Source organism: Panthera onca, chromosome A3, assembly GCF_046562875.1.
Source record: "Panthera onca isolate mPanOnc1 chromosome A3, mPanOnc1 haplotype 2, whole genome shotgun sequence".
Classification (NCBI taxonomy): Eukaryota; Metazoa; Chordata; class Mammalia; order Carnivora; family Felidae; genus Panthera; species Panthera onca.
Genome location: NC_138341.1, coordinates 15,492,496 through 15,520,391, shown reverse-complemented (window position 1 = coordinate 15,520,391; position 27,896 = coordinate 15,492,496). Strand labels below are relative to the sequence as shown.

General features: G+C 41.1%; 1 protein-coding gene and 1 long non-coding RNA gene across 2 annotated transcripts; one reads left to right on the top strand and one right to left on the bottom strand.

Annotated features, from left to right (window-relative positions):
* Positions 1-1,196: 1,196 nt before the first annotated feature.
* LAPTM4A (lysosomal protein transmembrane 4 alpha) lies at positions 1,197-19,652 on the top strand. The gene is made up of 7 exons (XM_060649316.3): positions 1,197-1,502; positions 9,962-10,082; positions 13,971-14,047; positions 14,148-14,270; positions 17,308-17,403; positions 17,930-18,028; positions 19,014-19,652. Exons 1-7 carry the CDS (start codon positions 1,392-1,394, stop codon positions 19,086-19,088), a joined length of 702 nt encoding a protein of 233 aa, XP_060505299.1. The 5' UTR covers positions 1,197-1,391; the 3' UTR covers positions 19,089-19,652.
* A 2,570-nt stretch (positions 19,653-22,222) lies between these two features.
* On the bottom strand, positions 22,223-24,547 carry LOC132689522 (uncharacterized). Its single transcript, XR_009615038.3, has 2 exons — positions 23,061-24,547; positions 22,223-22,305 (listed from the first exon to the last, which is right to left on the bottom strand). It is a non-coding gene; the product is annotated as an uncharacterized LOC132689522 (long non-coding RNA).
* Positions 24,548-27,896: the final 3,349 nt, after the last annotated feature.

Here is a 27,896-nt window from a genome sequence, read left to right as displayed (position 1 = left end):
ACTTTACTCTGAATTCACTGTGGTCTCCAGCTAAGAATACACTTGGCAGGGCTGGGGGAGGCCTTTCTCTTCCCTAAAAGGGAGTGTACTTTCCCAAAAGTTGAACCATGTATTTTTTTTTTTTTTTTTAAGTAAAAGCCTTAAGTCTCACACAAATACAAAATAAACAAGTGGCAAAGATTTTATTTATTCAGTGAGGAAACCAGTTAACATGATAGTACCAGTTTAAAGGAGAATTTAAAGTACTCACTTATATTGTTGAATTGTGAATGGGAGATGAATTTACAAATAGATGCAAAATGGCTTTCTCCCAGGAGCATTAAGATTCATTGTCAAGTTCAATGGACAGGAGTATTTCCTTTTGCTATTAGCTATCTACAACAGAGAGTTGTACAGAGTTCCTCAAAGAAAGATGGAAAGCCCACATAGAATCAGGGTACCCAGAAAGGTGTGTCAGACTAATGGCTGGTTTTTCACTTTAGGAACCCAGTAATCTCTTGGTCCATTTCAACGTGTTTCACAATTTTTCCCAATAAAAATCACTTATCTGTAAAGACCCAGCAACTAAACAGTTCTTCTACTTTATCTTGTTTTTATTTTTCTCAATCCTCTTGCTTCTTAGTTGCTTAAGAGTTAGGTGGTCTTTTCCTTGCTCCCAAAAAGAAGTCTTCAAAGTGAGGGAGCCTGGAAACCTAAAACTGTACTCTTCCAAGAAGTCCCCAATTCCCACCTCTGCATCAAGGAAGGCTCCAGAACGGGGATTAGCCCCACCCCTTTCCCAGTGGCACCGCCCCCGGCCAGCCAAATAATCAAGCTGCGCGCAAAGGTCACGTGAGCAGCCTCGGTCCCGTGACGCCTCCGAAGCCGTTCGTGGCGGAGACACAGGAAAGTCCTTCGTGCCCGCTTTCTCCCACCAACCCATCTTGTCTCTGCTTCTCCCCATGAAATGCTTCTTTTATTGTCGCTCTCGTCTCGGGTATGGTAAACCACCAACCACTCCCAAGCTATTCTAGGCCTACGAGCCAGTCCCGGCCCTCTAGTAAGAGGCGGGGATTTATTAGCTCTAAGGCGAGTCGCACTTCTGATTGGGCGTGACGTCTTGTCAATCTCCATGTTTGTCCAATCAGGGGCCGAGTCCATCCAGCTTTCCGCTCTTCCATTGGCCTGTGTGCGGGGAAGGTGGAGGAAGAGGGGTAAACCGAGGTCGCGCGAGAGCGGCGCTCGGCACTTAGTGCGCAGGTGCGAAGGAGCTGGCTGGGGCACGGGCCAGGGGCGGGCTTGAAGACGCGTCGTTTGGATTTGGAGACTGTGGCAAAGCTATCTGGCTTCGACCTCTGGGCGAAAAGCGTTTGTCAGGGGCCCATCCCAGAACGAAGCCTGAGAGATTCCCGATGGTGTCCATGACTTTCAAGCGGAGCCGCAGTGACCGGTTCTACAGCACCCGTTGCTGCGGCTGTTGCCATGTCCGCACCGGGACGATCATCCTGGGGACCTGGTATATGGTAAGGGCGGGCGGGGTGGGAGGATTGGGGCCCTGCGGGAATGCGCATGAGCGGGAAGTGGGGGAGCCGGGTCTGAAATGTACGGAGTGTTCACTGGGAGGGGGTGGGACTGAAAGGGGGGGTGTTGGGTGGGGCGAGAAGGCATAGGGGAGACTCTTCTTAGGGTGTTGTAACTTTGAGAGAGGAGACTGTGGCCTTGAATCAGAGTGGGGTGGGTAGGAATGGGGAGATTGTTCCTTGGCACGAATTACAGGAGAAAGTCGGGGTGGGGAGAAGCGGAGGCGTTGTGGGCTGGGGGTGGGGAGGATGGAGAGTAGGGATGGTGGGTGGGAGGGATAATGATACTAGGATTTGGTAAGGAGTTCTGGAAAGTACCCGGTTTAGGCCCTTTTTGTACTTCCGTGATCAGAAAGAACCCTCTTCCACGTACACTCCCTGGAATTTTGTTCCCTACAAAACAATTAAGAGTGGATCCTGAGAAACGTAGCCCAGTTTCGACATTGTCTTACCGGAAAGGAAAACGAAAGATCCAGCTATAACTCAGTTGCCTGTGGTTCTTGGACCTTATTTTGTTATAATATGTGTGTGTGTGATGTAGGCAGAAAGGTCTCTGTTGTGAATCTGGAGGTTCTCTTAGAGGCAATACCTTTTGCCAGGATTTACACTCGATCTGATTTTTCCTGATTCAACTACCCCTTGCCCATTAGACGCTTTTTATTTCAAACCCATTCCGGTTTTTGAGACCTTTATTGAGAGCCTCCTTTATTCTGGCCACATATGGTAGCATTTCCTGGATCCCAAGATCTATGTAAGTCTGTATCATAACCAAGTTGACAGTGCTATTGATTGGTGGTTCACCAGTAATACTTCTGTGATTTCTTAACCACCATCTCCAGTATTCCTACACTTTGAAGGTAATTATGACCCTGTTGGGATAGCCTTAGGCTATAATGACTTCACTGAAGCTTTGACAAACTTTTCATATTGTTGACTTGATTGGCGGTTCTCACTAATGACTGTGATTTGTTGTTGTTTGAGGGTTTTTTTGTTGGTTTGGTTTGGTATGGAGGATTGTGGTATTAGTGATACTGTATTGTTTCAGTTAACTTCTGTGAACTGTAAGAAAAAAAAAAAACTTCACACATTCTTTTTTGCCTTTCTGTGTTATCATTACTTCCCTACCCAGTGCCTTGAAATCATTAGTATTTGGACAAACACCAGATGACAATAATCTTGGGTAGATACTGTTTCATGGCCCACCTCCAGGGGACTACTGGACCCTCGTATTATTCCTGACTGCCCTGTTTTTTGTTTGTTTTTTTACAGTTTTGCTTTATTGATGTACATTTAAAAAAACAAAACTTCAATGTGTAGGCTTATTTGCTAGTTTCTAGGTTTGTTTTAATGTTTCCTATACTTCATATTCAGAAATCTCATCTTTCTGGCATAAAATTATATCAAATTTCCTCTCAGAAACACTGTTTTATATTTTAACTGATTTGTAATATTGGACATTAATCACCTAATGGACGGTAATAGCACTGTATTCCTAACTTCCTTTTATTTATTCTCCATTTTGCCAGGGGTCTGGGTCTTCCATTTCTTTTGTTCTTAGCTCTGCCTTCCATTCCCCTAAATGAATCATACAAGGGTCCTCAAGCCTCTTACTCTACCCTGTCTCCCTTGTCCCTAGAAGATAACCCTCCCTCCTGCTAAACTGAGGTGTGTCCACCAGCTGGGACTCTTCCTGAAAACCTAATCGTCCTGTTTCTTCTCAGATCCTTCCCTCCATTCACAGAACAAAGGATTTCTAACTCCTCCTCAAGAAGGAAATAACCACCATCCCAATTTCAACCATCTGAATGTAATTGGCGGTATTTCTTTCCAGTCTTTTCTAGGCAGATTTTTTTTTAATGCTATGGGATCAGCTCATAAAAGTGAAAGGAATTGCAGGGGAAAATATGAGTTACAAACAGCAAACCAAAAATGCAGGGAGTAAAACATTAGTAAGGGTATTTACTCTCCCAAAATAGGGAGTGAGGAGTTTAAATTTACTCCCCACTGGAGGCGCTTGATGTGAAAACAGTTTACATCTCCTTATTTTCCATGCTTTAGTTTTCACAATTTTAGAAGGATGCCATAGCTGTTTTTCATTGCATGGGCTTTTAGGTTAATAGAACATTATAAGCTTCTAAAATCAATTAATCTGTCTTAAGGGATTTATTGGTCATCTGCAATGTAGAAGGCTTTGGTAGACACAGAAAAAGAATAAATCACAGGGACCATATGCCATTGTCTATTCTGTTTCTATTATCTGCCACACAGAGGCACTCAAATGTTCTGTCTTAAATTGTATCTGCACTTATTTTATGGTATTACAGAGATTTTTGGAGCGCATACACAAAAATGAGACTTAGTACAGTGACAAAGGAGAGGGGAAGGTGATCGGTAACATCAAATTTTAATTGGATAAAGGACTGGACAAAGGACATTGGTTTTGTTGGTGACTTTCAAAAGTGTAGCTTCCGTACCATGGCAGTATTAAAAAACACAATTTCTGTCTAGTTGGGAAGGTGTGTAACCTTTTAGAAAACAAGACCACCCAGGTAAAGTATAGGGTAATATCTCTAAACAAAAAGGACTTGTCCAAACAGTGCATTTTGTTGCTAGAAGCTTCTTTACTAAAATAGAAGTAATATGGGATTGAGTGAGGTAGAATGTCCCTTCCTCCTCCAGTACCTTGTCAGGACACTCCCTTCCTAAGTTTCAGGTGGGAGAATATCTATGATGATGGCCTCTGTGCTGTTTGGAATTTGGGGGTGGGGGGTGCAGTTCTCTCCCTCCTGCTGGGCCTAGAGGCTGTATCAGTGAATGTATCGGATACTGTGTCATTGCTTTCCGGCAACTGGTCTGGTGTTCAGGCCATTCCAACACAGTGTACTAAAGTATTAATTCTGTGGTGTTAAATAGGACATAGAGAAGTCAGAGACAGTTCTGTGTACCAGAGGTACCAGCCCTGAAGTGTTAGCTTTTGGCATTTTAGATTTGAAAGAAGCATGGGTGGCTTAATCCCTGGTCAAGTAATACAAAGTTTCAGAATGAGCTCTAGTTTAAATTCTGGCATTCCTAAAATTGTTTTTTCTGTTATTTATTGAAGAATCTGAAGCCAGATGATTTCAAACCAATTTGTTACATGGAAGTTCAAATGTTCATTGAGTAATTGAAAATAGTCTTAATGAGTAGGTGTCCTCCTTCATGGTTGATGGTGTGTTACAAGAATACATTTTGAGGGGCCACCTGGGTGGCTCAGTTGGTTAAGCGGCCGACTTCGGCTCAGGTCATGATCTCGCAGTTTGTGAGTTCGAGCCGCCCTGCGTTGGGCTCTGTGCTGACGGCTCAGACCCTGGAGCCTGCTTCGGATTCTGTGTCTCCCCCTCTCTCTGCCCCTCCCCTGCTCATGCTCTGTGTCTGTCCGTCTCTCAATAATAAATAAACGTTAAATAAAAAGAATACATTTTGAGCATTTGTAATAATTTTGTTTTGGGAAGATTTAATATATTGCTAATTTTTCATGAATGTCTCAGCCATAAATAATCTAAAGCTAGGTGACTGGGAGAGAGGTGAAGACAGGTGTCCTCAAACTGTATTCTTTTCCAACCCTCACCCCTGACTCCTTTAAATAAGAGTATAACCTATTTATATTTTGAAGTTAATATCTTTCCTCAAACACACTTTTTTTGTGCCTCAGTACTTTGACATGTGCTTTTTTTTTTTTTCTCCCCCCAAGTCACATTTTAAAAACAACATATTAAGGAAAATTTCAAATCTAAAGAATAATGAGATAGTATTAACATCTCCCATTTACTCATCACCCAGCTTCCACTGTTAATAGCATTTAGCCAGTTCCATTTCATTTTTTAATGGTTAGCCCAGATGTTTTCTTGGTGGAGCTTTTCTTATTTCTCAGCCAGAGGGATCTGGTTTCCTCACTGTGTATCTGGAAAAGTTTCTTTATACTATTTGTATGTACTTATTAACTACTGCTTATTACATGATTACTAATGATTATCTTTTCATTTTTCTCCCCCACAAGATGTTCTTGAGGGAGAAAGATGATAGGTCTTTCTCTATAAAAGGTGTATAGTAGCTAGCTTGTTAATTAGAACATTTGAAGTATTCATTAGACATTTGTTAAATTAATTGCCTCCTCTTAAATATAGTAGGAATAACTCATTTGTACTGCACATTTGTAACTACCAGTAAACAACAGGAGGCTTATATATATGTGAAACATGTAACAGAATTTTTGGAGGTTGGCCATTTTGATCTTTATCTGCTGGCAGTGCTTTGCTGACTGGCTCCCAGTGGAGACTCTCTCTGCCTGTGAGACCCTTATCAGGATGCCCTGAAGCACACACTTTGTTTTATAGTCTCAGCAGATACTGGGTCGTGGCAGAATGTGCTTTGCAGACCTAAAGAATAATGATTTAAAACAAAAACCAGCTCCCAAAGAATCATCTGGGATGGGTGTGGCAGCAAGAGGAGAAAGCAAAGAGGAATTCCTCTTCTGAGGCCCAGTGCTTCCGTGGGCCTGGGCCTGGTAGCCTGGTAACGGTATCTCTGTAACAAGTAAAATCCAACACATCTGGCTTTTGTTATTCTTTGTTTACTTATACAAGGTGTGCAGAAGGCTTGCAAAAACCATGTAAACCACATAATTTAACCCAATAAATGTACAGGACTGCTTCTACATTGAATGGTATGTTTGTAGCTCGTGCTGTTAACATGTTTGCTGTCTTCTGTACCTCCATATTATGAGGTTTAGAAATTAATCATTACTTAAATTACATTTATGGTTTTTTTCCTGAATATAGTAAAAGGAAAAAATTGGGAATAAATATTAAGAAATTGTACATACTTGCTGTTATTCAGAGAAATTTTATATCAAATTTTATATATTTTTTTAAAAATGCTACATGGAATTTAGTAGAAGTATCGAGGAACTGTAATTAAAAGTAAATAGCACAGGGCCTAAATATGAGCACACGGTGGGTGCTCAGTGGTAAGTCTTTTAAGATCACAAGGATGGATTTTCCAGGTTAATATTTAAAATGAAAGTTGAGATTTTAATGAAATATACTGACATAATGGAATATAATTTTTTTAAAATTTTTTTAATGTTTATTTTATTTTTGAGAGAGAGAGCATGAGCAAGCAAGGGAGGGGCAGGGAGAGAGGGAGACACAGAATCTGAAGCAGGCTCCGAGCTCTGAGCTGTCAGCACAGAGCCTGATGCGGGGCTCGAACCCACGAACCGCGAGATCATGACCTGAGCCAAAGTCAGATGCCCAACTGACTGAGCCACCCAGGCGCCCCTAGAATATATTAACTCGGTGAAGATTTGAAGAACTGTGAGCTTTTAAAGAAGTAGCACTACAATTTATTTTATTTATCCTTTCTTGGTCCTTTTGATTAGATCTTTGACTTTTGTTTAATACTCAGGGCTGTGACAGTGAAATGAGATTTGAAGTGTCACTACAAGTCTGTGGCTGATCTATGAGAAGAAAAATAGATTTTTAAAAAGTTGTTTTGTAAGTTTTTCTGTTAGCACGAGAGGGGGAGGGCCATACAGAGGGGGAGAGCGAATCCCAAGCATGCTCCACAGCTGCCAGCACAGAGCCCAACACAGTGCTGCATCCCACGACCGTGAGATCATGACCTGAGCTGAAACCGAGAGTTGGACACTCAACTGACTGAACCACTCAGGTGCTCCAGAAAAATACATTTTTATAAGTCCTACATGCAGTAAAAATATTTAAGAAGGGAAAATTAAACTCCTAAATATTTTGGTTGTGTCATTTCCTTCATCTAGTAATTGAGTTTGCATAGTTTTTCCTGACATGAGACTGTTTTTCTGTACTATGCAGAGCTACTCTTTTTTTTAAGTTTATTTATTTTGAAAGAGAGAGCTCACAGGGGAGGGGCAGAGACAGAAGTATAGAGAGAATCCCAAGCAGGCACCTTGCTGTCTGCATGGAGCTGGATATGGGACTCAAACTCATGCATGAACTGTGAGATCTTGACCTGAGCCAAAAGCAAGAGTCAGATGCTTAACTGACTGAGCCGCCCAGGTGTCCCTGTGCAGAGCTATTTAACTATGACTGTATAGTGTTTAGCAAAGAATAATTTGCTGGATTGATTTCAAACTGATTTCTATAAAGCTTCAGTAGATACATCTGATTGTTCAATAATTAATTCACCTAGTTGTATTAGCTCCTACTCCTATACCACACACTAGCCAAAACCCATTGCAGTAAAAATGCCCCCCCCCCCCCGAGAAAATCAGTTTTCAACTGGGGAGCCACCTTGCAAATATGATTGTCCTATGTAAGATCTTTCAAGAGTTGAAGGATAAAGTACCTTGCTTTTGAGCAATGCAAGGGAAAAGGTATGTTACTGAACATATTTATTTGGACAGTAAAGTATAAACATAGCCTTAGATAATAGCGTCTTCTGGAAAGGCCTCAAAACAGGAGTTGCTTAGGAATTGGTATAAGTAATCCTGTGGTGCTAAGAAGCTGGTTGTCTTAAATGGAACCAGGTTTGTGTCCTAGCTCTAACCTTTGTCCTCTGTAACACAAGTTATTTCGCATGCTGAAACTTAGTTTCCTCATCTGCAAATTGGCTTTAGTAATATTTACTTCAGCAGGTGGTTGGGAGGAATAAGTGAAATAATATACTGTATGTGAATATGCCTAGTATACAGTATATTCTCAATAAATGTCAGTTGATTCTGAATTTGGTATTGTTTAGATCCCCTAACCTTTTTGAATGGTTAAAATTGGTTTGCATGTCATAGAGAATGTGCAGTGCCTCCAGCTGATAAAATCATTTATCATTCATGGTGGATAGGAGAGAGCTATGTAATAGAGTTTGTTTAAAGTACAGATCAGGGGCGCCTGGGTGGCGCAGTCGGTTAAGCGTCCGACTTCAGCCAGGTCACGATCTCGCGGTCCGTGAGTTCGAGCCCCGCGTCAGGCTCTGGGCTGATGGCTTGGAGCCTGGAGCCTGTTTCCGATTCTGTGTCTCCCTCTCTCTCTGCCCCTCCCCCGTTCATGCTCTGTCTCTCTCTGTCCCAAAAATAAAAATAAAAAACGTTGAAAAAAAAAAAAACTTTAAAAAAAAAAAAAATAAAGTACAGATCAAGGCTCTAACATATCTTAAAAGCATCAAATGTTCAGATTTTTACAAAGGGAGGAGGATAGGTTTCTGTGCACTTTAGATAGGGAAGCCTAACTCCAAGCCTAGGTGGTTTTCTCTATTGAATCATTAACAGGACTGTTTTTGAGCACTTCAAGAAGCGGTGCCTCCTGGCATACTGCAGGGATTCTTTAACCACTGGAGGCATAAATAATTACCGCTTCAAATGGAGTTACAACCCTGGTAAACTAGAAAAACTCACCAGATACTGTGATGGAATTGCAGCAGGAAATTTGACAAAGTCTCAAGATGTTTCTCTGAACGAGATAAAGAATTTTGTTCAAAGATTGCTGATTAATGGGAAGAGGACGCCTCCTGTGCTTGGCCCGGTTCTCTTTTCTAGTGACTGAGGTGGAGATACTGATTACATGCTGATCATATTTTTAAATGCTGGAAGCTAAAAAACAAGATAGTAAATCTGTGGGGTGTCCGCCAGAAAATCTTGACAGGCAAGAATATAAGATGAAATTCCATTGCAAATGTATCAAGCCCTTATACTAACTGTACAGATTAGAATCCAACTAACTGTACAGGTTCAGGTGGTAGCTTAGCAGGATCAAGTGTGAAAAAGAATGAAGGGTTTTAGGGAGTTGCTCTCATGTAACATTCCAAAAATTTATGAAGCCAGTGTGAATTGGGCTGCATTAATTGAAATTTGTTAGCTTAGGCTCTAGCGGCTGAGGTCCTGCTGTGCTCTGACCAAGCTGATCTTAACCTCATTCTAATGGTATGTCCAACAAACTGGAGCATGTGTATAGAGGAGAGCAGAGAGGAGGTGGTGAGGTAAGCCTGCTGGATCACTATGTTCTTAACTGATGGGACTACATAAGTAATGTTGGATGAACTGTGGCTTCTTCAAACTCAGAAATTCTGAGATCGGTGTATGAATAAACATGTGATTCTGAACAGGAACAATTTGTAATGATTCCTTTTAATCGTTTTGCCATTTTGTTGATATTAACGCAAGTTCAGGGAATACATCTTTTCTCTGAAACAATTAAGTTTATACTTTAGGAAATAATTATTTTTCAACTGTTTTTCTATGGTATTGCATACTGTTTTATCTACAGGTTAATCTGTTATTTTCTGTCTTTGTTACTGCAAGTAAAACAGTTTAAATATGGAAAGACATCCAAAGATTGTGAAGACTGTTTCCTGATTAATAATATAACAGATACCAAACATCTTATCTTTCACAGGTGGTAAACCTATTGATGGCAATTTTGCTGACTGTGGAAGTAACTCATCCAAACTCAATGCCAGCTGTCAACATTCAGTATGAAGTCATTGGCAATTACTATTCATCTGAGAGAATGGCTGGTATGTTTTTAGGTGAAAATACATCTCCTTTAATCACACACACAGACACACACATACACTCTATTCAGAGAATTGATTAAATTATATTTAAGTTATTTTACTTGCTGAGGCATAAAAGTGTTTTTGTGGGTTTTTCAAATTATTCAGTGAGAATTATAATTGAGCACTTTTGCCCAGAAAATGCTATGGACTACTAGATTTTTGAGAAATATACATTGTATACCTTTGATTCCTATCTGGTGCTGTGGAGATGATAAGAAATTACAAAAAGACTTGTGAGTCTCTGAAGGTCCGCTAGCAAGTGTAGTAGAGGATGGGAGCAAATAGGCTTATGGGAACATGTGAAATATGAATTATTGGAATATTTGGTGATATCTTTTGCTCAGGGTCGCAGTTCTAAATATATATCTATCATTTAGATGAAGAAAGACACTGTTGGAGTTAGAAATAGAAGACATTCGTGTAAATTACCTTTTTAAACCTGTTTACTCTCCAGTAACATTTTCATTATTTATCTTTCTCTAAAACACAGGAGCAGAGGTGCCTGGGTGGCTTAGTTGGTTAAGTGTCAGACTTCGGCTCTGGTCATGATCTTGCAGTTTGTGGGTTCGAGCCCCATGTGGGGCTCTGTGCTGACAGCTCAGAGCCTGGAGCCTGCTTCGGATTCTGTGTCTCCCTCTCTCTCTCTCTCTCTGCCCTTCCCTGCTCTCACTCTGTCTCTCTCCTCTCAAAAATAAATAAACATTAATGGGGCACTTGGGTGTCTCAGTTGGTTAAGCGGCCGACTTGGGCTCAGGTCATGATCTCATGGTTCATGAGTTTGAGCCCCGCGTTGGGTTCTGTGCTGACAGCTCAGAACCTTGAGCCTGCTTCAGATTCTATGTCTCCCTCTCTCTCTGCCCCTCTCGTGCTCTGTCTCTCAAAACTGAATAAATGTTAAAAAAATTTTTTTTAATAAATAAGCATTAAAATTTAAAATACAGGTTCAGAAATATTTTAGTTAAGATTGTATATTATGAATAGAAATTTAATGTTCGAACAGAAAATTATGCCTCAAACTTTGCAGTATGAACAGCTTTTTTGCGTGTTGATTTTTTTAAATTTCACTTCAGAAAAATGTTCTGAGTTCTCATATGTAAGTTGTATTTATAATATTATAGGATTTAAGTTACCATATTTTTAGTTTTATTAGCTTTTATTATAAGTTCTTGAGCTTCATTAAATTTATGGTCTTCCCATAAGCTTATGAAGTTGTTTTTTAAAAAAATTTGGTTGTGGGGGCACCTAGTTGGCTCAGTTGTTAGGGCACGTGACTCTTGATCTCAGGGTTGTCGTTCAAGCTCCATGTTGGGTGTGGAGCCTACTTAAAAATAAATAAATAAAAATTGGTTGTTAATTTAAATAATTCACTGTCTACAGGGCCAGCTGCCTTTTCTAGGATTCAAGTAGAGTTTTGTGGGCATCTGTTGACATTACACTATGAAATCACTAACAGTTTTTTACACTGTGCTTTAAAAAAATTTTTTTTAAGTTTATTTATTTTGAGAGAGAGTGTGAGTGGGGGGGGGGGGGCAGAAAGAGCAGGGGAGAGAGAGTCCTAAGCAGGCTCCACACTGCCAGCACAGAGCCTGACACGGGGCTCAAACTCACGAAACTGCAAGATCATGACCTGAGCCGAGACAAAAAGTTGGATGCTTAACCGACTGAGCTACCCAGGCTCCCCTTTAAGTGCTTTGTAAAAATGTGTCTACTAAAAAAAATAAATAAATAAAAATGTGTCTACTGAGTGTCCATTCAGATCTTTATAATCCTTTAATTATGTTGTCAAGTGTGGTAAAAGAAATACCAAGAGCATATTAGAAACCTCCCTTCTGGAGTTTGTTTTTTCTTAAGTAGTCTGTTTCTCTATTTAAAATAAAAACCAAAATACAACGATGAATAAAACTTTAGTTTTTAATGCCTGTTTCTGGTATTTTAGGCTGTAAAATTATATAAAACCTGCTAATGTTGGGATTTTTCAGCATGCAGTGTCAGCTTGTGTTTCTCTTTAAATCAAGGTGTAGAAAAAGATTTATGGCTGTTGACATTCTTATGCTGTGGCTGGAACTGCAGGGATGAAGCCACAGGTTTTACTGCATGCTGCATGGCTGCCGTGGCCACCGTAGTGGGAATCAGATACGGAGTTAGCATACTTTTGTTGATTCTAGTTCTGCCAGAACCTTTATTGAGAGAACATAAAAATATGTAGTTCTTGGTCATACAGTAGTTTGTGTCTCTTAACGGAAGTGGAACGTTGACCCTCCCACAGTCACAGTGTTAAAATGGCAAGTTAATTTCTGATCATTGGCCTGCGGCTGATTGTAAATAATGAGGTTTGCAGTTAGTCAGCTAAACAGAATATGACCCTCAATATATATGAAATGCTTCTGCAACATATACAAGCTGCTTTTCAAATAGGAATTTAACCTTAATTTTATTCACTTTGGTAACGGGTGAACACTTGGGGCCCCCTGGAGGAGGTTCTTGAATGTGGTGGTGGATGGAAACCTGAGGTTCATATCTGTGCGTTTAGCCCTCATATTTTGTTTGCTTTATTGAGTCACAAATATTGGAGTGTCTCGTTCTAGGTATTGTGTATGTATTTTTCACCTATTATTCCATTTCTCCCCTTTTTTGCTACAGGGTATCTAAAGGATATCCTATATCCTCTAGAAAAATCTAAAGACGGCCCTTAACTTAGCACCAAATACTGATGATGTTTATACTTCCAAGTGACAAGATGATACATGATATCATGTGTGACCTCCAGCAGTTATTCTAATCATCCATCATCATTAGTGCCTTTCTGGTTCTTAATATCTATCCAGAGTCAAAGAATTAACTTTAGATCTGCTAAAAAAAACTCTCAAGTGTGGCTTAGTATTGTTGAGATTACTCAGGTGTTTTGTGAGGTAATTAATGAATTTGGATAACCTTGAGGAAGGAGACAACCTGAGACAGGTGAAGAACAAAGAAGAAAATGGGCTTGTTAAAGCAGTGGAGAAATGAAGGGCAAGGAGTGGGGAGCAGGGAGTTCCCATGTTGGCGTAAGAGAGAGGAGGTTAATGGGGAACCTTGAATCTCTATACTTTCTCTTGAGGCCAGAGAGGGCAGCTGTAGTGCTCTGAGTTTATGTGTCTTTTAAACAGATACCAGCCTTTCCCTCCTGTTGAACCCTGCTCATTTCACAAGACCCAACGTGTGTCAAATCTTCCATATTTTTTCCCTGATTCCCCAAGGACAGCTAATCCAATGTAGCACTTGCCACATTGGATTATCATTATCTGCATGCCTTCAGACTCTTAGGCTCTGGGCAGAGACCTGTCTCCCTAGCAGAGTGACTGGTTGATGATAAGAGTCAATGAGTTGTAGCAATTTAATAAACAAAAACAAAGGGGTGAATTCCTCAAAACTTCATTACTTAATGCTGAGATGGATTTTTTTTTTTTTTAACTCTCTTGGCTTTAGGGTTTTTTCGGGGGCATTCTGGAAAATACTCATTTTTTTTAAGCTAGCTTTAACACGTAATTTTGTTGGGGTGCCTGAGTGGTTCAGTTGGTTGAGCCTCTGACTCTTGACTTTGGCTCAGGTCATGATCTCATGGTTTCATGAGTTCCAGCCCCACATCAGACTCTGTGCTGATAGTGAGAAGCCTGCTTGGGAATCTGTCTCCCTCTCTCTCTCTGCCCCTCTCCCCCTTGCTCTCTATGTCTCTTCTCTCTCTCAAAATAAATAAAAATAAACTTTAAAAGAAACCCCCAAAAAACAAAAAACATTTTGTCATGAAGAGTTTTGGGGTTTTTTTGTTGCATAAGTAGCTTAATTAGATTTTTTTTTTTGTTTTCTTAGATAATGCCTGTGTTCTTTTTGCTGTCTCTGTTCTTATGTTTATCATCAGTTCAATGCTGGTCTATGGAGCAATTTCTGTAAGTACCCTATATTTTTGACTTTGAGTTTGACCTTTACTGAGTGGCACTTAACATTTCATATTTGTGTTGTGATGTTGTGGTTATTTTTTTCCTTCAGTATCAAGTGGGTTGGCTGATTCCCTTCTTCTGCTACCGGCTTTTTGACTTCGTTCTCAGTTGCCTGGTTGCTATCAGTTCTCTCACTTACTTGCCAAGAATCAAAGAGTATCTGGATCAATTAGTAAGTGTGTATACTAATTAAACTTTTTCTCTTCATTTTAAGTACAGTATTTAAATCAAAACTTTGAGTCAGCTTTCAGTGCTATTTTTATTTTAATCTACCCTGTTTATTTTTAAAAGTGTTTCAAAATAATTATTGTTCCTCTTAACTACCTTGTTAAAGCCAGTAATATACATAGGATATTTTCTTATATACCTAGGATATTTTCTTACCGTACCATTTGGATATTCTAGTATTAAAAATCTCTAAATATGGGGCACCTGGGTGGCTCATTCAGTTGAGCTTCTGACTCTTGATTTTGGCTCAGGTTGTGGTCTCATGGTTCATGAGATCAAGCCTTACATTGGGCTCTGTGCTGATAGTGGGGCCTGCTTGGGATTGTCTCTCTGCTCCTCCACCCCTCCCCCAAAATAAATAAATATTTTTTTGAAAAGCCTCTAAAGGTGGGTATCATAGAACTTAAGGAGTAGTTCAACTTTTGTTTTGAGTATACCGGTACTGTAATCACTTGGCTATACAGGCTTCCCCTTCTATCCAAAAGCACATTCCTTTAAAATCTTCCGTAAGCTGAAATGTTGTAAATGTTTGTTCCCAGACCCCAAAAATAATCTTAGTCTTTTCTGACACCCAAGGGCACATCTTGCTAACAGATGCCCAAAATAAATAGAGGTAAAGCACAAAGGCTCACACACCCAGTTCAGAGCTGTGCAGGCTGGATGCTGAGCTGCTGAATGTAGTTCCCAGGGGAGGAGCTTGGTAAGGCCCCTCCCGCTGCTTGGGGTGTGCTCGGCCTCTACAACAGCTTGCTGCAATGCAAACACTGGATGCCATTTTTGCTTCTCCCCTTTTTAATTTGCCGGCATCAATAGCAAATATTTGAGTGCTTACTGTATCCTTCCCTCTATTCAAGGCAAATTATTGGTGAATGGTGTAGATACAAACATAAACATAACTTCCTCTCTCTCTCGAGGAGCAGACGTGAATTGGGGGAGTTAAGACATGAAGATGTTATCTGTGTTAATGAACTATAACTGTTACACAGCATTCAGTGAGGAGCTTAGATTAGTGCCCTGTGATGGAGGGGTAGGGAATCCTCTGGGTTGGAGTAAGGTCTGCAAGGAGGTGTGAAGTCCAGATAAATGGAAGTTCATTTCAAAAATGCTGTCGTTAGGAATTTTCTCCCGACTTGGCAGATATCCTGCCTATTGTATCTTGTGTACCACCAAATTTATTCATTCAGAAAACATTTGGTGGTTGCTGCTTCTGTGCAAGGCATTCTGCTAGGTTCTTGGGATACATCAGTAGAACTCATTTGCTAGTAAAGGGATTGGAAAATTAATTGACAATTACTGCAGTAAAACTGTGAAGGAAAAGTATTGGCTGCGTGAGTGGATATCATACCGATGTCAGACCTGGGCTGGGAAGTGAGACTTGAACTGTGCTCAGGAGTCTAGTAGGAATTAAGATAGGGAAAGTACAGGAGCAAATGTCCCAGGTCAGAGACCCCTTGAGGCAGGAAGGAACATGGTATAGTCAGAAGACTAAAAGGGGACCATGGTGGCTGCCACATAGAGAAAGGGAGGGAAGCAGCTTGCTGCAATGCAAACACTGGATGCCATTTTTGCTTCTCCCCTTTTTCTCCCTAGCACGTGATGAGCTAGAGAGAAGGGGTTGGGGGCAGGGCCTGGTGTTCTGGTTGGCCGTGGTCAGAAACTTCCTCATTCTAGATCTCTTGTCATGTCATGTCCTGTCTGGCTGAAAGATTTCAAGCTTTCTGAAAAAAATCTGTAGCGTTCCCCATGAGCTGGTCTCATTCAATTTTTGTCCTTTTATTTATAATAAAGGTTTAAAGAACAGTTTTGTCCCAAGGAGACAGCTGTGTTTGGAGTTGTTGTGTGTGGATGCTTTTTTCTTTTTCAGTCCTTTGGGATTTTTACATGCTGCTTATTTTTGAAAATTATTTGGGCCTTTGTATTTACATTTCTGTTAAAAACAGATATGTTTTTAAAAATTAAATGAGTTTTATAGGAAAACTTTAGGGTGAATTTTTTTTTTACTATTCCTTTTATAGACCCCAGTGGTTTCTCCATTCTGTCGTTATATTCACTTGGTCTCTCAGAGTGGCAATACTTTCTTTTTTGGCCAGCTTATAAATCCTAAATTATTCCTTTGTAGTACCCTTCTCCTGGAACCTAGCTTAATGAGTAAATAAAGTTGAACCCTTCACAATGGAACATAGTAAGTCTGCAGTAAGCCACAGAATCTTACCTGCCTTTATAACCAGGGGCATGCCTTCTTTTTGCCCCTTTCTGATGAGCATTGAGACTGACAGTTGGCTCTTAGAAAAATTAATTTCCCCACGTAGGACTAAATGACCCTTGAAACTTAGGTAAGCCTTAGCACTTCGTAACTTAGCAACTCAGGGACAAGTCTGCAGTCGCATACAGGAGATCATCTTTTTCCAAAGGCCAGAAAAATGTAAAACAGGGAAGAGGAAAGATGAGCTCAGCTCATACAGCAGAATTCAAATGCATTTTAGGTGTTCAGTAGCATGCATTCATGATGATGAGGCTTAAAGGTACAGTGAGTTCAATTCTGTTTACTAGTTTTTATTAGAATATCAGTTCTGACTTTGGTGCCTTTCTGTTTGTATTTTTAAGATGCTCTCTAGACTGTCACAACGTGCAGCTGCCATAGCTGAATTATGAGTGAATGTGTATGTGTTTGGTTAATAAACTTAATGGTTTTGAGCAGTTTTAGGTTAACAGCAAAATCGAATAGAAAGCGCGCCCTTCCCTCCCTCACTGTCCACATCCCAGACCGTAGTGGTGCATTTGTTACAATTGATGGACCTACACTGACACATCGTTATCACCGAGAGTTCCTAGTTTACACTGGGTTCACTTCTTACATTCTGCAGATTTGGAAAAGTGTGTAATGATGTGTATTCATCACTGTGCTATCCTAGAGGGTAATGTCCCTGCCCTAAATATCTTCTTTCCTCTGCCTGTTCACCTCTCCACCCCCTTTTTTATAGCCTGATTTTCCCTACAAAGATGACCTCTTGGCATTGGACTCCAGCTGCCTCCTCTTCATTGTTCTTGTGTTCTTTGCCTTATTCATCATTTTTAAGGTGAGTTGCTGACTAAATATTTGGGCTTTGACACTGTTCATCTAAACCTTTTTGTTGTCTTTTCTCCTCATAGTTCCAACAGTTAAGTGATAGTGTTTATTCGGACATAGTAGTAAAGATAACACCTAGGTGATGTCCTTCTCATTTCCAGAGAGTGATTGGAAATACCAGGATCCTTCCTAAGTGTAAAGAACATCATTATGTTTTTAGAAGTAGCTCATGATTTAATTGAAAATCTGTTCACATTCCAAAGGTTCAGAGACAGAATTTCCTTGGCAGCACAATGGTTATCAGACCTGAATTGAAACCCCAGTTCTGGTTTCTCTGTAAAATGATATTAATAAAACTTGGGATATTTAAGTGGGGGCAAGTAGGCAGAGGGCCTGGCTTCTGCTAGGTCCAAATGGATGTCCATTCCCTTTTCCAGGGAGAAAGTACACGGAAAAGCATTAGCAGTCACCTTAATTTTAGAGCAGGTAGTCTGCTGAGTTTCTGGCATGTATAAATTTTGTTTGCGTTCTTTTAGGCATATCTAATCAACTGTGTTTGGAACTGCTATAAATACATCAACAACAGGAACATGCCGGAGATTGCTGTGTACCCTGCCTTTGAAGCACCTCCACAGGTGAACGATCTTTTAATACATTAAATCTTCAGTAGTTGTTATTGATCATTCTTAATGAGCCTAGGTCTTGACTGCCTCTTCAATGCCATGTATGTGGTTTAGGACACAAATAGCTTAAATCCACAAGATGTAACATTTCCCAGTTGGAAACCTGGCTACATGGGTGAGAGACACCCTGCACTGCTCATTCAATTTGACTGTTAGGTTGGACTCGTAGGTAGTCTTGAAAAGGGTTGCATTTTGCAGAGGAGATCAGACAGGAAACAGCCGTGTGAGCCATGCCAGGCTTGTGGCTTCTGGAACCTCTAAGGATGGGATACTGTCATTTACAGCTTCTGTTGCTTTTAAAAAACACCCACACGATCAAAAGGGGGAGCTGAATTTTCTGTGGGGAGATGAATGCAATGGGTTCCAGGAGTCTGTGGGGAGGCCTCCTTCCTGGGACCCTTTAGTTGCTGCTGTATTATCTTTCCAGGTTTTCAACATGTGGAATACATGTGGCCCATGTAGGGCCCGCCTCTCACACTTGAGTCACTTAGGTTGGAATGCCACTCTTACATAGATGTGCCCTTTACCCTAGAAGAAATGATACAAAAGTACCTGGCCCTTGAATTACAGATTCTGATGAAATTCAGGATCCAGCATCTTAATGGAGGCTTCCTTTAGCATGGGTCAGTGGTGCCCTTAACTTGGATTTGCAGCCCCTGAGGCACTGGTTCTGTCAGTCACACTGTAGGGAAGAGGGGAGAATGGTGCGACCTACTTCCTGTCAAGATGCCCTGGTGGCCTCCGGTCAGTTCAGAAGCAAAACTCCATCTTCCCTTCCTTTGCCCCTCCCTCTTTAGCAGTCTTGGATCACCTCAGTTACGCTCAGGAACTTTTTAGCTAATAGTTTCTTCAGCTAAACTCGGAAAGCATTTGAATTATTCCAGACAGGAATTTTTCAAGGTGATTTAAGTCTGATACAATTTTTTTCTCTCTTCAGTATGTTTTGCCAACCTATGAAATGGCAGTGAAGATGCCTGAGAAAGAGCCACCGCCTCCTTACATACCTGCCTGAAGAAGTTCTGCCTTTGTCAATAAACCCTATACCAGCTTTTCGTTTTGTTTATTTTACAGAATGCTGCAATACAGGGCTCTTCAAACTTGTTTGATATAAAATACACTTTCCTTTGTTTCAGCATTTATTTTCAAACACTAACAAGCTTTTTTGACATCTATTCAAAGTCAGTTTTATTTTGTTTTTTTTTTTTTATCGTTATGTCTATTACATTTTAATAGTGTTTTTGAAGACAATCTAGGTTAAGCAAGAGCAAAGTGCCATTGTTTGCCTTGAATGGGGGGAGGGATGGGGCTGTTCTCTACACATTTTCTTTTGTAACTTTGCACTTTCTTTATATAATAGTTTGCATTTTGGTTATTTGCTGCCCTGGATACTTTCAGGAAGAATGACTAAAATATTCAGGGTGAGTAAGTTGGGTATAAGATCTGAAGTTTTCGGCTATGAAAACAGGAAAAATCTATACCATTTTAACTTGACTGTGGAAGATGACGGTTGCACGTTTCTAATTTGTATGTGTTTCCATCTTTGTGATAAGATGCTTTAATAAATCTCTTAAATATTTACTGTTGTCATTTTTAAAAAAAAGATTTGTTACCCTGTTTTGGTAGCTAGAACCTCACATTTTCCTTTACAATAAAGTCAAGACTATTGGGATCTTTTGGTACTTTGAGAACACAATGCTAGATTTCACTTGAAAGCATTTCTTTAGTTCAGTAACACAAATATTATTTAAAGTTAATATATTACTGGACTCACTGGCCAGGAATTAATATTATGGTTTGTTAGAAAAGTTATATGGTGAGGGTAGCAAGCTGTGGGGTTTTTTTTAATGTTAAGAATTTTTTTCATTTTGGTGTATTTTTGAGAGAAAGCGTGAGTGGAGGAAGGGCAGAGAGGGAGACACAGAATCCAAAGCAGGTTCCTGACTCTTGAGTTGTCAGCACAGAGTCAGACGCGCAGGCCTTGAACCCACCAACTGCGAGATCATGACCTGAGCCAAAGTCAGATGCTTAACCGACTGAGCCACCCAGGTGCCCTGCAAGCTGTTTTTTTTTTTTGGTTTTTTTTGTTTTTAATTTTTTTTTTTTTAACGTTTATTTTTGAGACAGAGAGAGACAGAGCATGAACGGGGGAGGGGCAGAGAGAGAGGGAGACACAGAATCGGAAGCAGGCTCCAGGCTCTGAGCCATCAGCCCAGAGCCCGACGCGGGGCTCGAACTCACGGATGGCAAGATCGTGACCTGAGCTGAAGTCGGACGCTTAACCAACTGCACCACCCAGGCGCCCCCCTGCAAGCTCTGTTTTTATGTAAAGATCATTTAGTAGTTCAGTAATGAGTTCATCAAGAATAATTCATAGGGGAGGGGGAGAAAAAGAATAATTCAAGGTAAGATGTGTCTGTTGACCTTCGGAGGGGAACCAAAGAGCACATAAACCACACGGCTTATAAACCACATGACTAAAAATTTTCTCCTGAAAATACACCACTCTGCATCTTGCTGAGAATGTAGCAGTAGTGACCATGTACACATACATCATATAGACCTAACAACCAAAAAACATACTTTACACGTTTTTTAAAGGGAGAACAATTGTTTGGTTGCAATCTCACTTATAAACACCCACCACCAAAATAAAGCGTAACTAGGAAAGTACAGTTGTGTTTGGGGTATGCCCAGTTTGGGGTAGTAGAGGGTATTTTACTGATATCTTTATTGTTTTAGAAGATTTCCAAATCAAGGATAACTTCTCTGAGCTAGGCCTCACTTTGTTTCTGTATAAAAACTGAAATAGAGGGCCACCTGGGTGGCTCAGTTAAGCATCCGACTTCAACTCAGGTCGTGATCTTGCGTTTGTGAGTTCTAGCCCTGCACCAGGCTCCGTGCTGACAACTCAGAGCTGGAGCCTACTTTAGTTTCTGCGACTCCCTCTCTCTCTGCCCCTGCCCTGCTCACACTCTGTCTCTCTCTCTGTCTCTCAAAAAATAAATGTTAAAAAATAAATAAATAGAGGGGTGCTTGGGTGGCCCAGTTGGTTAAGCATCCAACTCCTGATTTTGGCTCAGGTCATGATCTCATGGTTCCTGGGATCAAGCTTCGTGTCAGGCTCTGTGACAGCATGGAGGCTGCTGGGGATTCTCTTTGCCTCTCCCCTAGCTTGTGTGCGCACTTGCCTGCGCGCGCTCTCTCTCTCTCTCAAACTTAAAAAAAAAAATTGAACTTTTGCAAGAGAGCCATTGTTTCCTTAGTTGGTTTAATTCTGTTCTCTGTTGAAGGTCATGCTAAGGTGTATTTAGATATTAACCAAACTTAATAGCTATTTTTCAGTAGTGAGATTACATCAAAATGTGAACACATTAGGTCCCTGACTTGGTGGGGCCCATTTTAGGGGTGGGGGTGGTGTTTGCCTGCAATCCACAGCCAAGCTTTGTGGGCCCAACTGGGCATTGTTCCTCCTGGAGTGGAAATGGGCCATCATGACCTTTAATCACAACTTCATTTGAAGCAGCTTTATCTTGTGGAAAAGGACACTGGCCTTGGAGTTTATAGAGAACAGTAACAATGTGTTAATCCCAATCATTTCCCCTAAGGAAGGGGAAAAAAGATTGTTAAGGGGTCATGTTTCCAGTAAAGGGAAATCTGTTGTCACAGAACAGTTAAATATCCTAGTGAATATATGCTAAAATTGTTTGCCTTAAAAGGTAATTTTTTTTTTCTTCTGTCTGCTAGTTCTGGAGAAAAACAGTAGTAGTTTAGTATATTTGATTCTAAAATTCAGGTAGAGATAAATTTGAAGATAAACGTTTAAACATTTGGCCTTGTTTTTTTTTTCTAAATAGGAAGCAACTTTGCCTTAATTAAGTAGCTCATAAATGTCAGCATTCTGACTTATAAGTTTGGCACTCCCTCTGAAATTCCCACAAAAAAGTCTCTTGAGATCCTGATGCTGGCCTAAATCCCAAAGTCCTGTTATGCTTTTTAACTTCAGTTTTGGTTTTTATCATCCAACATTGTTGACTACCCAACCTCTTGGCTTTCACAACTTTTTGTGGGGGTTCACCTGTCTTCATCATCTGCAATTTGCTTCTATCGCTTTTCCACTTCCATCTGCTTCTGTCCACTCTGCTCTGGTTTTGGCCTTCTACACATTCTCAGCACTTACTGCTATGAATGTGGCTGTAGAAGCTCCATAAAGTTCCAAGTGTTTCTGAGGCCTATCAAACAAAATTCGGGTCCTGTGAGGCCCTTGTTCCCAAAACCGAGCTCACTGGAACATGTGTTTTCCTGGCATCATTAGCACGTTTTATGCAATGGAAAGAGCATGGTCTTAGGGATCATCTGCTGAGTTCAGTACCCAGTTCACACTCTGGCCTTGAGCAAATGTTTAATTCAACCGATAAATTTTGAGTGTATATTTTGTCCCAGGTACAAGAGACATAGAGATGGGCATAGTAGTAAAAATCCCCTGGTCTCCTTTAAGTGGGGAAAGGCAATTTAAAAGTACATAGTAAATTAGTGATAGAACTATGGGGTGGGTACAATTTTTGTGGATGTCATGAAAGGCCACACTTAGAATAATGTGATATGTGAATGAAACCTGAAGGAGGAACAACATCTTAGAGGGACCTGCAGGAGAACCCTTGGAGTGTTCAAGGAATAGCCAGCTTGAGTGAAGAGAGTAGAAAGGGAGCAGCACGGAGAGCAGTGGGCCGTGAGCTCAGGAGGTTTTGGGTTGGCCGCTGTATGTAGTTCATCATGAAGACTTAGTAGGAGGGGAGCCTACTGGAGGGTTCCAAACAGATGAGAGTCCTAAAATGACATGTGGTATAGCTTCTCTGAATCTTCTCTAGGAAAAGTCTCTGATGGCTCAGATTTGTAAATAATAAGTGATACAATTCATGTGCAGAATCTAGAGTGCCTGGCACATAAAAAAATCAGTAGTTCTTATAAAACAGGTTGGGTTACATACAGGAGTTGTTGAGAAATCAGATACTGGATTCAGACAGGCTTGGTTTTCAATTTCAGTACTGCCACTGATACACCATGAGTCTGGCCAAGTCACTTAGCCTCTGTGAGCTTGAGTAGCACCATATGACTTCATAAGAGAAGGCAGTGTGTACAGTGCTTAGCACAACAGCAGACTTACAGCAAGTCCTCAATACATCCATATATGTTGAAAAATTTTTAAATATTAGACGGTTTTAGTAAATTAGGTAGATTTTGTAAATTGGCCATTCTCTCTTCCAATCATTTGGCAAATGGGCTGCCAATGAATTAGCTTTGAAAAATGATTTGTTGGGAGGTTCGTTCAATCCCACAACCCTGGGATCATAACCTGAGCTGAAATGAGGAGTCAGACCCTCAACTGACTGAGCATTTCCATCTGGTATCATTTTTTCACACTGAGTGGAGCCTGCTTAAGATTCTCTCTCTCTAGGGAAAATGGGTGATGGGCATTGAGAAGGGCACTTGTTGTGATGAGCCCTGGGTGTTTTATGTAAGTAATGAATCACGGGAATCTACCCCCAAGACCAAGAGCACACTGTACTTACTGTATGTTAGTCAACTTGACAATAAATTATATATATATTTAAAAAAAAAAAAAGGATTCTCTCTCTCCTGCTCCATGCTCTGCGTAGAGACTTCTTGAGATTCTCTCTCTCTAAAACAACATTGAAAAACATTATCTTTTTTAAAAGATAATTAACTGTTAACCAAAAATAAGTGTCACAGAGAGTCGACACAAGGAATCTAGTCAGCCACTTACGTGCAAGTGAGTTACTTAACCGTCATTCAGCTGGCAGGAGGGCCAGGGAATATAAATCAGGTTTCCTGATGCCTTGTCCAGATTTTGCGCTACCTAACTGAATGACAACAGACACAAAACTCCGTTCAAACAGACCGGAAACTCTTACTCTTTCTGGTTTCCAGGTCAGAAACTCTTCTTCCTTTTCAGTCCTTCCTCTCCCCATTCCTTGCTCAAACACCCCCTCGTGACAATATTTACACAGCGCTCTATAGCTGCCAACTCTTCCGTGTCTGTTACCTCACTTGATCCTAAGAACAACTCCAAGAAATGCCTAGGTCAGGGGTTTGCATCTTCTTGATTTTATGGATGCAGAAACTGAATCTCGGACCGGAGTTAAATTCCCCGGGATGAGGGATTCATAGTTTGGTGAAGGCAGGGCTGATCTAGCGTGTGTGCTCATTCCATCAGCCCTAAGTTGCATCTCTCGTGTGCCTGAATCCCATGTTGCTTGGGCATTCATTTACTTCTCAATTATTTTCTCACACAGGTCGATTTTGTCCCTCAATATAGAATTCTAGATTGTCAGGTTTTTGTTTTTCATTCAGTACCTTGAAGATGTTGCTGCACTGTCTTTTTGTACACGTCTCTACTGAGAAATTTTCTGTCATCCTTAACTTTGTTTTTTTTTTTTTTTTTTTGAGGGGTGGGGAGGGTCAGAGGAAGAGAGTGAATCTTTTTTTTTTTTTTTAAAGTTTTTCTTTTTTAATGTTTATTTTTGAGACAGAGCATGAATGGGGGAGGGGCAGAGAGAGAGGGAGACACAGAATCGGAAGCAGGCTCCAGGCTCCAAGCCATCAGCCCAGAGCCCGACGCGGGGCTCGAACTCACAAACGTGAGTTCGTGACCTGAGCTGAAGTCTGACGCTCAACCGCCTGAGCCACCCAGGCGCCCCAAGAGAGAGTGAATCTTAAGTAGGCTCCACACCCAGCATGGAGCCCAACATCAACACGGGGCTCAAATTCACAAACCATGAGATCATGACCTGAGCCGAAATCAAGAGTTGGACGCTTAACCGACTGAGCCACCCAGGTACCTCTTGTTCATTTTTTTTTTTTTTTTTTAACTTTTGGTGATTAAAAGTTTTGCTCTGTCACTGGTTTCAAGCAATTTTTAAAATTTTTTTTTTTCAACGTTTTTTATTTATTTTTGGGACAGAGAGAGGCAGAGCATGAACGGGGGAGGGGCAGAGAGAGAGGGAGACACAGAATCGGAAGCAGGCTCCAGGCTCTGAGCCATCAGCCCAGAGCCTGACGTGGGGCTCGAACTCACGGACCGCGAGATCGTGACCTGGCTGAAGTCGGACGCTCAACCGACTGCGCCACCCAGGCGCCCCTCAAGCAATTTTTAAATAATGTTCCTTGATTTTTTTAAAATGTACAATGTACATTAAAAAATGTAAGGTTTTACGTGTGTGTGTTTCTTGTGCTTGAAGCTCATTGGGCTTATAGGTTTCATCAAGTTTCAATTTTTTTTCGGCCATTATTTCTTCACATATTACTTCTGTCTTCTCCTTCTCCTTCAGGGATTATGTACATCTGGAAAGATAAGGATAAGCTTCCTATAATGAAGTGATTTGAGATAGGCTTTGAGAATTGGCCAGGATTTGAACTGGTGGAGATGTGGGTAGAACACTTGATAACTTATTATTTTGAGAGACAGCAGAGCAAGCACGAAGTGGGGAGAGAAAGAGATTCCCAAGCAGGCTCTGCACTGCCCCATGTGGAGCTTGAACCCAGGAACCATAAGACTGTGACCTGAGCTGAAGTCAAGAGTCAGACGCTTAACCGACTGAGCCAGCCAGGTGCCCCTTGATAACGCATTTAATACAAGGGGATCAAGAGAGGAAAGAGGACACCAATCTCAGCCCGTGTGGCTGGGAGAATACTGTTTCCACAGGCAGAAATGAGGACTAACGGAGTTTATTAAAGAGGAAGATGTTGAGGGGCGCCTGGCTGGCTCAGTCGGTAGAGCATGTGACTCTTAATCTCAGGGTTATGAGTTCAACCCCCATGTTGGGTGTAGAGATTACTTAAAAATAATTCTTTTTTAAAAAGGAGGAAGTTGAGTTCATTCTATGGTTGAGCCTGAGGTGCTTTTGTGACCTGTGACTAGAGAGTACAGCAGGCAGAGTTATTAATGTAAATCTATTGCTCAGGAACAGGATTGGGAAAAGAGACCCGGATTTGGGAATTACCAGTAGAGACGTGGCAGCTGAAACCATAATGGGTGGAATTCTTAACATGATGGCCAAAGAAGAGGCCAAAGAAGGCCTGGTCATTGAGACATTCTACTTCTAGCAATTTATTATGGGAAAAGATTAATAGTTCACAACAATTCATAAAAGGAGATTCATTGAAGCACTCTTTATAATCAAAAACAAACTAGAAATGACATGTCCCCCAACGGAGAATTGCTTAAATAAGTGGAATATACGATAGGATACAATATACCCATTAAAAATGATGCATTAGAAGAATATAACAAAAAAAGTTCACTTTACAAACAAAAAGCAAGTAAGAAGATCGCAATATACAGTGTGATGCCATTTTTAATAAAAAATATATGGCTATACAAGCAGAGAAAAAGAGACAATACCACATAGCTTATCTTTGGACGGTAGTGTTACCTATGGTCTTTATTTTCTTTTTGCTTATCTACATTTGCTAACCTCTCCACAGTAAGTAGCATGACTTCTACAGCTAGGAAAAAATCTATGACAGTTTCTTAAAAACTGACCTAGAAGAGCTCTTGTGGATTTCGAGACTGTGTAGAGGATGGCCAGCAGGAAAGGGAGCGGGAAAGGAAGCAGACAATTCATGGAGAATCAGGATTACATACCAGCTTGGCCAGAGGGGCTGACACTGGGACACTTACCAAAGTAGAGCTGTCTGAACTCCTGGAAGAGGTTTTGGATTTGGTGCTCTGAGTTTTTGTGACTGCTCTTAAGAAGTGTGATGGAGAGAGTGGTCACTCCCTGGCCCAAGAGGTCTTATGATCATACAGTCAGTCCCTCAGAGGCCTGTCTTGCATGGGGATCTGGCCTCACCATGCACCTTCTGGGCTGGGTGGCCACTTCCTTGCACTTGCCCTTGCATCGGATTCCTGTCCAGGCCTGTTGTCGAGACCATTAGAACCAGGATGTTGCAAAGCCCCTCAGGTAGCAGTTTCCTACAGAGGTTGTTAAATGCATATTCCTAGGCCCAGTCCCGAACCATCTGAATAAGAGTATCTGGCTATCTGCCTTGTGAATCCTGAGTATTAGGAATCTGCCTTTTAATAAGCCTCTTAGGGATTCAAGTTGCAGAACCTCTGCATTCAGGCCTGTGCAATAAACCTCCTTCCCTTAGGTTTCTGGCACACAGAGTCAGAGAGAACTGAATCTGGACGTTTCTGTAAATTAGCACAACTAAGGCTTTTGGTCACGCATCAGAAATTCCAGGATATGAGAAAATATCTTTCTGAATTCAACAGACACCATGGCCTTGCATATGTCCTAGGAGCCTTTTGGAGCTGGGCCTCAGTACACAACCGGAAGGGAAGAATGGGCGTGGCTCTCCCTGGTGACAACTTGTCAGGAGAGGCTTTCAGAGACTTTTCCCAATCGGTCTGAGCTGAGAGCTAGTGCAGCTCCGTTCTCAAAGGCCTAAGCAGCCAGAACGCAGAAATCAATCCACTGAGGCACTCCACCTGTGAAGCTGGAAAGCTGTTAGATAGTGGTCAGGAGTAGGGGTGCCTGGCTGTCCCAGTTGGTGGAGCGTGTGCCTCTTGATCTCGGGGTTGAGTGTAGAGATTACCTGAAAATAAAATCCTAAAAAAAAAAAAAAAAAAAAGGTCAGAGTTAGATGGGCCAAAGGGAGGGGCCTCTGACAAAAAGCTGATCAGGATTCAGAGGCCTAAGATTATTCCCGAATCTAGACAGGAGACCTCAGGGGGCACCCATCCATCCCATTATAAAAGGTATATAAAAGGTATATGCTAGATTGTATTATGGTTTCC

Bases quoted from the DNA above. Each gene is read 5' to 3' on its own strand.
- LAPTM4A (XM_060649316.3), top strand. From the start codon at position 1,392: ATGGTGTCCATGACTTTCAAGCGGAGCCGCAGTGACCGGTTCTACAGC. The intron at 1,503-9,961 runs GTAAGGGCGGGC...TATCTTTCACAG, and splicing joins TCCTGGGGACCTGGTATATG to GTGGTAAACCTATTGATGGC. The intron at 18,029-19,013 runs GTGAACGATCTT...TTCTCTCTTCAG, and splicing joins CCTTTGAAGCACCTCCACAG to TATGTTTTGCCAACCTATGA.